Raw genomic sequence first — 11,092 nt, 5'->3', positions numbered from 1 at the left:
CGCAGGCTCGCAGCAAACAACGCTCGCGAGTGGAACACACGCAGTCCTGGAACCTCCCCCCCTGGGTGCCTACGCCATCGGCCTGTCACGACTACAGAAGCAAGATATTTAAACGCCTACAGAAGAACGAAACTTAAACTAGGCCTGGCTGCGTTCGTGTGCGTGAAAGGGACACAGCCACACAAGTTGCCTTCGACAGCCGGTCTTGGGTAGGTTGTCTCTTGCGTTGAGTCCAAACCGTCATTTCGCATGCCAGCGCTAGTCGCGAGACCCGAACAACTCTTCCAAAAACACTTCCAAATAAAATGAGCGCTCCCGGATTCGAGAACCGTACACACGCTCCACAATCCTCGCGAAGGTCGCCGGAGACAGTCCCCCCCCCCCCCCGCTGAAACAAGGTAGTCTTGGCCAACGGCGGAATCCGACTTTCTCGGCGAAAAAGTCGGATGGGCGCTGGAGTCTCGGCTCCGTATTTCCTGGGTTGATTCTTTTTCCCACGATTGCGCTCTTCTCTGTATTGTCCCTGGCTGACCACTGTGCGGCGGGTTCCCCCGGAGGGCCTCACTTTCAAGCGACAAGCTCCGCCCAGCCGCACGCCAAATGCTGTTCCCTTGCATTTGTTTGGCTCCTTCCTTTCTCAGTGCTCTTCACCACCTTCCGTCCCGCTCCTCTCTTCTGTTGTCTTGTTTCCGTCGACGTTTGTTGGAGCTTCTGCTCTCTCCCTTTTCTCGCCCTCGCTTCTCGCGTCTGGGCTTCCGCCTCCTGTTTCTCTCGATGATCACTCTCCCTAGCGGCCCCGAGTTGGGTTTTCATTTCATCTTCATGCCCGGTTGTCCCTTCTCGTCCGAGGTCGCGGGCGCTGTCTCCCCTGCCTCAGCCTCCGGCGCCGCTTCCTCCCATGTTCGTGTTTTTTCCCTCCACACAGAGCCTCTCTCCAGCGGATCTCGACCGGCACCAAGAGGCTCGTCACGTTGCGCTCTCCGCTGACTCCTTTGGCGGGTCCACCCAGCGGCCGTGCTGCTTGATGAGGGCGACGAGAGCGTCGCACGCTTCCGCACTGGGAATGCCGCGCTTCACCACTTTCTTCTTCACGTACAAATCCACCTGAAGAGAGAAACAGAACCAGACGCGCCCCGAAAGCATTCCAACGGGGGCCTCCGTCGGCAGAGACGGTAAGCAGGCTGCCAAGCGCCACAAACGCGGCCAACGGCGGGAACGGCCACGTCCGGATGAAGAGAGATTGGTACGAAGAAAGCCTACCACATCCTCCGCACAAAAACCCGGAATTAGGAACATAGCGATCTAACAGACGCCATGCCTGGTTATCGTCACTCAGGACGTAGGCAGGAGGGAAGAGATTGGAGGTAACATACACGGCGGGGGCGAAGGAAACGACAATGACAAAAACCTGGCCCCGGAGGAGACAAAGGCCCAGCCGTGAAGACGTTTTGCCTTTCCCTTTTCTGGCTTTCTCAGTCGCTCGCGTCCGTGCCGGCATCGCCATGTGTCTCCTTTTGCTCGCCACCCGGTCGGTCTCGGCCCCCAGGGCTTTGGGGTTTCTTCTCTGTTTGTGTCTTTCCTTCCCCGTCGCTGTTGCTGTCCCCACTCCGTGCCCGCAGCTCTCATCGCTGCCTCCGCGCCTTCAGCGCAGCCCCGCGCCTCTGTGTTTTTTCCCTCCTTGGTTCTGCCTTTTGCCTCCCTGTTTCGGCCTCGAGGCGGGGCGGCGAGCCTCTGAAGCTCCTGTGGGCGTCTCTCCTCACCTTTCCCGGCGCGCCGCCGACGTAGCCGAAGTCGGCGTCGGCCATCTCGCCCACGCCGTTCACGATGCATCCCATCACGGCAATTGTCACGCCTGGCAAGTGGCCCGTCCGCCTCCGGATTTCCGCTGAAACTTTCTGAGACAGCGCATGCCAAAAGATCCGACAAAGAACGCGCGGGTGCCCTCGTGCGCATGCATACGTCCTCAGCGCAGGCAACCCCCATCCGCGCCCAGCTGACGCTCGACACCGTGTGGGTGGGAAAACGTCTCCGAGGCACGTGAAGCGCTCTGCAGGGCACTCGACGGAAAACGGCAGAGAGCGACGCGCGGTTTTCCGGTCCCCCGAAGTGTATATTCCACCACGAGTCTGCATGCCGAGATCAAAGCTGGAGATGTGGACGGGGCAGTCGGAAAGTCGCGAGAAACCGCAAGTGTACAAGCGCACACAGTGCGGAGGGCGTCTAACCAGGAGCCAGTCTCAATGAAGCAGGAAGAGACGAGGCACGGTCCACGACCTAGGCAGCTGCGGAGCACAAGAGAAGTTTTGCGGAATAATTAGGTCCCCATCTATGTATATGAACGATAGTGGATTTGGTGAGAGGCGGAATGCACAAACCGAATCGTGACAGTGACGCCAGTGGGGCGCTAACCTGAATGTCAAACAGAGTGCGTCCACAGGAGGGGCAAGAAATGAACTCGGTCTTGGTGCTCCGAAGACGGCATGCCTGAGAGAGAGCACAGGAAAGCAAAGTCCAGCGCTGCAGTTCATCTTGGTGTTTCTCACCTTTCCGAAAACGAAAAGACGCTTTCGAACTCGAAACGCCGCACCCGGAGCGAGCTAGACTACCTTTCGTTCGTGTTCCCTTTCTCTCCCCCTTTTCGCCATCGCTTCGTCCGTGCTCGGCTTCCCTCTCTGTCTCCTTCCCATTCCCACCCCTCTCGCCTCCCCCCTCTCACCTCTGCCGCCTCGCCCCTCTCGCCTCTGCCGCCTCGCCCCTCTCACCTCTGCCGCCTCGCCCCTCTCGCCTCTGCCGCCTCGCCCCTCTCGCCTCTGCCGCCTCGCCCCTCTCGCCTCTGCCGCCTCGCCCCTCTCACCTCTGCCGCCTCGCCCCTCTCACCTCTGCCGCCTCGCCCCTCTCGCCTCTGCCGCCTCGCCCCTCTCGCCTCTGCCGCCTCGCCCCTCTCGCCTCTGCCGCCTCGCCCCTCTCGCCCTGATCCCAGGCAAAAAACTGACCTGAAGGAGATTGAATCCGAGCCGGATTTGTCGAGGCAGAGACAGGCCTGGCAAGTCCACCAGCACGCCCTCGCCGAGCGCATCCACGAGGAGGCTGCCGACTTCCCATCCAGCATAAATCGCACCCTCTTGCTCTTCTTCCTGTTCGAGCATCTGACAAGAAAGCGGATGCGCACACACGCGAGATCGCACCTCCAAGGCCCGAACCGAGAGCACGGCGCTGTACCGTTCTCTCTCTGGAATGAACCAGCCGCCATGAAGCGGACCACGGGGTCGGGTGAACCTCTTTGCTTTTTCGCGTCACGATGAGACGAAAAGCGGAGCCCTAATGGTCTAGGTTTCTGTCTCCTTCACGTCGACCTCAACCGAGCGAGAACAGGAAGCGACGAGTTTACCCACTTTCTGTTCGCCTCAGACGGGCGTTGTGCAACGGTGCAGAGACAGCCGGCTCGATCCGGAAGCGCACCTCGTGAGGAAACGAGGAGGCCAGACGATCTTTCTCTGTCGCCTTTCATTTTTTCACGCGGGGTGCGACTCCCAGAGGGCGCCGCCTCGCCCCCTCGCGAATTGCGCGCGCGAAAACGCGTCACAGACAATAGAAGAAAGACGGGGATGAAGCGAAGAGTGAGCGGCACGCGATGCATAAAAACCTCTATACACACATTCCGTTTTCTGCGCTTCTTGAAGAGGCGAAAAACTCTTGCTGTCTTCCTTACCAAGCGGTTGTTCTTCCCCGTCTCTCCGTCCTTGCTTGCGAGCTCGCTTTCCGCGACGACCGAAGGGGTGCGCTCCAGCCAGTGGATAACGGGAATGCCGCCCGGTCCTTCTCTGCTCTCCGCACGGTGCCCGCCTTCTGCGTTACCTTTCGCTTCTCTCTTCTTCGCCTCTGCCTCTTCTCGTCTCTTGAGAATGTCGACAAATCGCCTCGTCACAGTGACGCCCTGGGAACCTCGCTCCGGTGGGCGCAGGAGGAAAAAGAGAAGCGACTGCGGGGAGAGACGCAAAAGGTCAGCAAACCACAGACAAAACTTGGCGAGTTCGACTCCGACAGTCCCTCGCAAACTCGGCCGAAATAAGCAAAACCCGAGGGGCAAAGGCAACCCCCAAAACAGACGCGAGAATTCACCGACGCAGAGACCGACGCCAAGCCGCCCCCCACCGGCGGAGCGAGGACGCAAGACGACGGTGGTGGCTGAAGCGAGCCGACGAAGGGGGACTAGGAATGAGACGTACCAAAAGACACACATTGGGAGGAGAGAACAATGGGGCACGAGAAAGACAAACCGCCCGACCTCGCTAGCTTGACGGCGGTGCTGTTTTGCTTTTTTTTCTCCACAGCACCAGTCGAGCTTTGCATCTTCGCGGTCGCCGTCCTCGTTGCTCCGCAGCGCGCCACCCTATCCACCCGGTCCCCAGTTTCCAAATTCGTTTCGCCGTTTCCTGCTTACCTCCATTTCGAGAACGGCGTCGATCTCTTCTTCCGTCTCGTGACCGTCGACGAGGAGTGCGACTCCTTCGAGTCTGTCACGGACGAACGGCAAGAGTTTCCCTCTCACGGCGGCTGCATCCCGGAGGCGCAAAACCCCCACAAGGCCCTCTTTCTTCGAGGGAAGGAGAGAGGTTTGAAGCAGAAACCTCTCGCGTTCCGCTTCGTCGGCCTGGGCCTCGTCGCGTGCGCCATCACGTGTGGCGCCGCGCTCGGGCTCCACGGAGTCCCGGTTCCCGTTCACGGCCTTCCGCGTCTCCTCTTCTTGTTGCTTCTGCAGGGACACCAAATAGGCCAGGTCCGGGAAGGGGACCAGCACGCCGACGCCTGCCTCCTGGAGTGCATGCAGAGTCTCTCGGGCTTGGGCAGCGCGCGCGACCAGCCCACGGCCTTCTTGTTGAGAAGGAAGCGAGAGAGAAGGGAGATAAATCGAATCGACGGAGGCGATGCTTCTGAAGGGTTTGCCGCCGACGACCTTGCACCCAAGGGCTTTGTAGAACACTTCCTGGACGCCCAGAAACATGACCAAAAAACCTCGAGATGAGACGCGGAGTGCGCAGGGGTGGGAACTCGGTCGCGGAGCTGCCGCCTTCACTCACACTCGTGACTCGCGCCGCGACGGCCTCTCTCCTCCATGCCACGTCGTTCGTTGGCTGGCGGATACGCATGTATCTGGTTATCGTTCGATATATGTATATATATATATATGTAGATTAATACATGTTTAGATCTATGCAATTGGATCTACATTTGTGCGGCCTTTGAAGGTTCTTGTGAGCTGGACACAGGTTTCACGTCGTCAGCTGTGTCCGTGCGATGGGCGCTGTCCCCGTGTCAACTGGCGGGCTGTGCGTGTCCTTTTTCTTCTCACCGGAACTTCAAGCATCGCGGGACTGACGCGAACCATCACCGTGCCGTCTCTGTGGAGAATGCGTTCGTCGCCGGTCCTCTGCGACTCCGGTTCGCCTTCTCCCTTGCCGTCTGTGTCTGCCTGGGTCGCGCGGCTGCGCGAAAAGAGCGGGCGGATTGTTCGCTTCTCGATGTTTTCAAAGTTCCGAGTTCTCTCCTCAAAGGGGCGCGGGACCCAGGCCGAAGTCTCCAGAACCGCAGACTGTCTCTCCAGCTCTGAGGACGCGCGAATCCCCGAGGCAAAACCCAGATCTTCCGCCTGTCTGTGTTCGCCGAGAAGGCTTCCTTCTTCCCCGCGACTTGGCACCGACGCGTCGCAGCCTTCCCCGTCTCGCCCCGCCGTCGCGTTCTCGTGCTCGCCGCGGAGCTCTCGGCCGCGGCCGCTCGCCCGCCCCCGACCCGCCAGCCGCCACCGTTCCCCCGTCTGCGCCGCGAACCGAAGTTTCTGTTCCTGCATCCGCGCGATCGACAGCGCGACGGGGATCTCCCGCCACGGCGGCTCGGTCAAGGAAACGCGCAGTGTGTCGCCGATGCCATCCTGCAGGAGCGCGCCGATCCCCACGGCAGACTTCAGCCGGCCGTCTTCGCCTGAGCAGCCGAACACCAACCAGAGAGAGAAAAGGGGTACGGCGGCGCAGCGACACGAAGACATAGAGCGACAGAGCGAACGGGAGGGCGAAGAAAGAGTGAGAGGGGGACGGACGGGGAGGAGACAGTTTCGAGTAACGGAGGCCAGCGAGCGCGTTTGAACGAGCAGGGAGGCAAAGCGCGAACGTGCGAGTTCACCGCGGGGCACACGAGCCGCTCCCCAACACATCGCGCCACACACAGGCAGGTACGCGCCGTCCCCACCTTGCCTGTAGGCACCGGAAAGCCACGCGGCGCGCACGGCTCCCCGCGGTGCCGAGAAATCGCTCTGTGTTTCCTCACCTTCTCCCGCCTCTGTCACGCCGAGGTGGATGGGGAAAAGTTCGTTTCGTCGGAGCATTTCGCTCGCGAGAAGCCGGTAGGCGTGGACCATGACTCGCGGATTGGACGACTTCATGGAGAAACAGAAATTCCTGAAACTCTCACGGACGCAGATGTCTGCGAATTCAAACGCCGACGCCACCATGCCGCGCGGCGTGTCGCCGTAGCGCCGAAGGATGCGGGCGGAAAGTGACCTGGAAGCGGAGAACCACCGACACGAAGCGCGGAGCAATTTTTAAAACCCAGTCATCTGTAGCCCTCTCTCTTTAAGTGAAGCGGAAACACTTTGCCCCGCAGGCTCGTACACCCACGGCTGGGCTCCTCTGCGCCGGTCTGCGTTTCGACTGGCGAGTCTTCCAGTCTTTTGCGTTTTCCTCCGCGGCCTCCCCCCGTCTGCTTCCTCGAGTCGCCTCAGCCCGCCCCTCACGCTACGTTTCCGCACTCACCCGTGGTTCGTGCCGATTCTCATCGCTGTGTTGAACGTTTTGCACTTTTCAATCAGAGGGACGAGCAGCTCTTCTATGCGCTTGTGGCCGTCGTCGAAGCGTCTCTCGGCCTCGGCTTCTCGCCTTCTCTCGTCGGGTAGGTTGGAGCCTGTTGCGCTCTCCACCTCGTCTTCCCATTTCTTCGCCCCGTCTGCGAAGTTTCCCGGATTGATGCGAACTTTGTCGAAGATTTCCGCCGCGGCGAGGCCCACGCGAGGTTGAAAGTGAACATCGGCCACGAGGGGAATACGCAGGTTTGCCTAGAAACGGAACACGAGGAAGAAGGCGCGTCGCAGCCGTCTCGGAGGGACGACGCGAGGGAAAAACGGAAGAAAGGGAGCACCGCGGGGAAACGGACACGAGAGAAACGCCAAACGTGGAGGATGTCAATTCCCTACGACACTGAAAAATTCCACATCGGTTGGCCCAGAACATAAAAAGGCGGTGACTGTCTCCTCTCTTCGTCCTAATGCTATGAGCGAATAGACGAAACAGGAAAGACGGAGGCAAAAACCAGGGCGGGGAGGCGCACGAGCACAAAGGGAAAGAGGAGCGTCAATGGAAAGAGCGCACTATCACGCTGTCCCTGGTGAGCTGATGCCAAGGTGGGAAGCAATCGTCGTGCTTCTGTGAAGGCGCGCAAGAGAGACGGAAAGAGAAAGGAGACACCGCGAAGCAATCGACTTGCGTAGGTAAAATGAGAAGCATCACTTGCTGGCAACGAACCTTGTCGAGTTTCTCTTTAATGAACTTCGAGGCTTCCACTTCCTTCATTCCCTGAACAGTCATTCGCACCATTGACGCCCCAGCCTCTGCACACTTCCGGATCTGCAAACAAAAGGACACACGCAAGCAGGGACGAAACGAAAACCCTAAGAACCGGAAGCTGGACTGCCTCGGGCTCGGTGCCACGGCGTCCACGCACATCCCCAGTGTGAGTACATATCTATAGATAGATTGGTATGCGCACATATCTGAATCTATGCATCTGTGTGCCTGTGCGTATGCATGCATCGCGGGCGGCAGCTATTCGAGGGAAGAGACAAACGCGCAACAAATGCGCTGTCAGTGTCTGCATGCAGTCGTCACAACGCTTGAGAGGTTCCTTCACCCTGCGAACGATCTCCGACGGCAGCTGCATGTGACCATCGACGAGGTGCGCATGTATGCCTGCATGAAGTTCGGTTCGCTCTTGACCGAAAGTTGCACGGATGTATGCACATGTGTACGGAGCGCAACAGACACACAGTCAACGAGCATCACACACAAGCAGAGACCGTCCGGGACACTCAGAGGCTGGCACGTGTACGAAAGTCCTCGGACCGCAAGAAAGCTCGGCAGAGAGCCGCAAGGTGTCGCGGCGCGTTGGGCCGAACGCCGCTGGACTCGCCTGCTCGACGGTGGCCTGGACATCCCGCGTGTCGGAATTCGTCATGGTTTGCACCACGAGAGGATGCGAGCCGCCGATGAGAACGGGGTAGCCTTCTCTCCAACTTCCCGGCGGCGTCAAGGACGAAGAAGACGATGAAGATGCGAAGAAGTCGTGGTAAGGTGCGGCGAGCGCGCCTCGGCCGACGACAACAGTCCGTGTTGACAAGCGTTGAGTTGAAGCTGTGGAGACACAGTAGGAAGAGGGAGGACCGGGCTCGGAAGAAGATAGGGACGACGAGGAGACAGCGGCAGACGCAGCGGAACGTGGAGATGATGAGAGAGACAACGGAGCGCCGCTCCGTGTCTTTTCTGCCTCACTGTGTCCGCGAGAGTCGGGCATCCGCTTCGAAGGCATAAAACCGCTCGAGAGAATGAATCCCGCGGGCGAGCGCAGATGTTGCTTCGCTCCGTTCCGTCCACTAAGAGGCGCGGCGTCTTCAAGGTGTCCTGTTCTGCCTTTCGAGAGTCGCGAACAGCGGCCTTCACCGGAAGAAGAGGGGGACCGCACCCCCGAAGGAAGCGAGACAGGGAGAGCAGGCGGCGGAGAGTCGGTCAAAGAGGGAGAGCCAAAGGAGACAGGGTGGGAAAGGACGTTTGAACGCTCGCCGCCCCACAGCACGGGGCGGTGCGTAAGTGGGAGGGCTTTGGCGGGCCACGGCCAAGAAAAGAGAAGCGGGAAAAACAGACAAACTTTCGAATGGAGAGACAAAAGAGCGTGAACCGCCAGAGCGGGCAGCATTGCAGAAGGCAGCCGGGACTGGTTGGAGAAAGCGAGGGAGAGCGAATGTTTGGACGCCTCAGAATCCACAGGGCCGCGCCAACAAGCCAGGCAAAAGACAAGGAGGAAAGCAATGAAAAGGACGCGCCGGCGTGTCGGAGACGGGAAAAAGGCCAGCGACGGCAGGCGCCCACGAGAGGAGGAGCTGTCGCGGCGGGTCCTCTTGGAGGTCGCGTTGAAGACGGCGCGTTCTTTTTCTCGGGCCGCTGTCCCTCGCCCTAAAGCATCTGCGTGTCTCCGGTGTGGTCTGGGCGAGCCTCGTCGTCGAGACTCAAGGCAAAGGCCTGGGTCGGAAGGATCCTCCATTGACAAGGAAATGAGCCGGTCTGCGTTGCCGTATTCTCTGTCTCGGTCCGGGACCCCAAGTGTCGGGACGCGGGCTCCCTCATCTCTCGGCGTCCGACGCGAAGACACAGGACGGCGGTCCTCAGAGATCTCCATCTTGCGTGGGGGGGTGTGAGGCCATTATGAGAGGCGGCGTTTCCCGAGTGCGAAGCAACGGAGACAAGAGCCGCGCCGATTCGTCTTCACTCGAAAGAAAGGACGGGAAAGGAGCGTGCCGTGTCGAGATGCACTCCAACAAAGAAATGCTCGGGACAGCGTTTGTGCGTTTTGGAAAAGGCTCGAGAGGATTCGGAGGGCGAGTCAACAGATGCCGAATTGAGTCGCGAGGGTACTTTGGCCCGTCTCCCGAAAACCCAGTGGAAAAAGACCATGGAATGGTGCCCTCGAGCAGGACGAGTCTCGAGTCGAGAGAAATGGACACGAACCGTCTCTGGTTTCACAAAGAACTGGGATACGACAGGAAAGCAGAGAGCGAAAAGGGTCATCGAGGCGTTCGTGGGGCAGGCAGGACGTGATTCGCCGCCTTGGTCTTGCCGTCGCAGACGGGGAAACGCTTGACGAGGGAAAAGGGAAGGCTCTCTGCAGCCGACAGGCGTCGGGAGAGGTAAAATGGAACAACAGCAGAAGGACGCGCCGTTCTCTCTCGCCCGTTTCCGTTGCAGCTTCTGCGCACGGAGGCTGGGAGTCGTGACAGAGCGCCGAAATGGGGCCACGAGAAACTGCGCAAAGGTGGTAATTGGTCAGAGGCAGAGACGGGCCAGCGCTTCTCCCGATTAACTTGGACGTATTTTTCCTGTTCCGGCGGGCGTCAAAGGGAAGAACGAATGAGAAAAGAGATAGCAAGCAGTCGCATCAGGCGGACGAGTTGATGCAGTAACGAGGCGACGGTGTCTTGCCTCCACGCCCTCTCTTGTGTTGTGCGGCCCCATCTCTGTCGACGGGGTTTTTGCATGCGCACAGGAGACACACACACAATCGACGGTGTATGGCGAAAATCCGGCTCCTGTCAGACGGAAGTTGTCCCAAGTTTCCGTTGTTGCTCTGACATCGACTCATCTCGTGTTTCTGCCAAACAGCCTGAATTGCCCGGGGCAGTGTGTGAGGCTTCAACGACTGCTTGTGCCGTGTGGCACACAGGTGACCAGGGGCCGCGCTAATGTGTCTTGAGAGAGTCCGGTTCCTCGGGGATTTTTCGGAAGGCCACCAGCCGCCCTGCGCGGGCCATACCCGCCTTTGTGAAAAAGAACAGCCTGTTGAGAAAAGAGATACGCGCTTGGGGCAGGAATCGGGAGACTGAATTCCAAAGGCATTCCGTCATCACGAGGATGGAACACTCTGGTGTTTCATGGCAAACTGACTAGTGCCAACCTTCTTGCGGTACGGGACTCAAGTGATGAATCCTTCCCACTGAGAGCACTTTGCTCCTCCACTCGTCATGTCGAGATCGCTGTAGCCTCCTGTGTGGAAGAAGTGATTGGGGCGCCGTGCCCCGAGTACCCCGACTACCCCGAGTCACATGGCTGGTGATGGCGTGCGATCTGTGTGACGATTGACTGGCAGCAAGAACGAAAGCAAGTTGGCCCTTTCCTCGAGACTGCAGTCCAGCGATTCCGCTGGGCAAGAGGCAAATGACTGATCGCACTGAAACGGGTCCCTCAGCACTGCGGGTTTTTCCTGGAAAAAAAACTTTCGGTCT

General features: G+C 59.3%; 1 protein-coding gene across 1 annotated transcript; it reads right to left on the bottom strand.

The window, feature by feature from the left end:
• Positions 1–966: 966 nt before the first annotated feature.
• NCLIV_025400 (4-hydroxy-3-methylbut-2-en-1-yl diphosphate synthase, related) lies at positions 967–9,492 on the bottom strand (the record flags this gene model as incomplete). Its single annotated transcript, XM_003882735.1, has 11 exons — positions 967–1,104; positions 1,761–1,895; positions 2,410–2,484; positions 2,994–3,146; positions 3,710–3,979; positions 4,442–4,984; positions 5,351–5,976; positions 6,319–6,551; positions 6,804–7,102; positions 7,569–7,640; positions 8,152–9,492. 11 exons carry the CDS (start codon positions 9,490–9,492, stop codon positions 967–969), a joined length of 3,885 nt encoding a protein of 1,294 aa, XP_003882784.1.
• Positions 9,493–11,092: the final 1,600 nt, after the last annotated feature.

Source organism: Neospora caninum, chromosome VIIb (genome assembly GCF_000208865.1).
Source record: "Neospora caninum Liverpool complete genome, chromosome VIIb".
Lineage (NCBI taxonomy): Eukaryota > Apicomplexa > Conoidasida > Eucoccidiorida > Sarcocystidae > Neospora > Neospora caninum.
The sequence above is the reverse complement of the archived record's forward strand: the minus strand, read 5'-3'. Positions and strand labels throughout refer to the sequence as shown.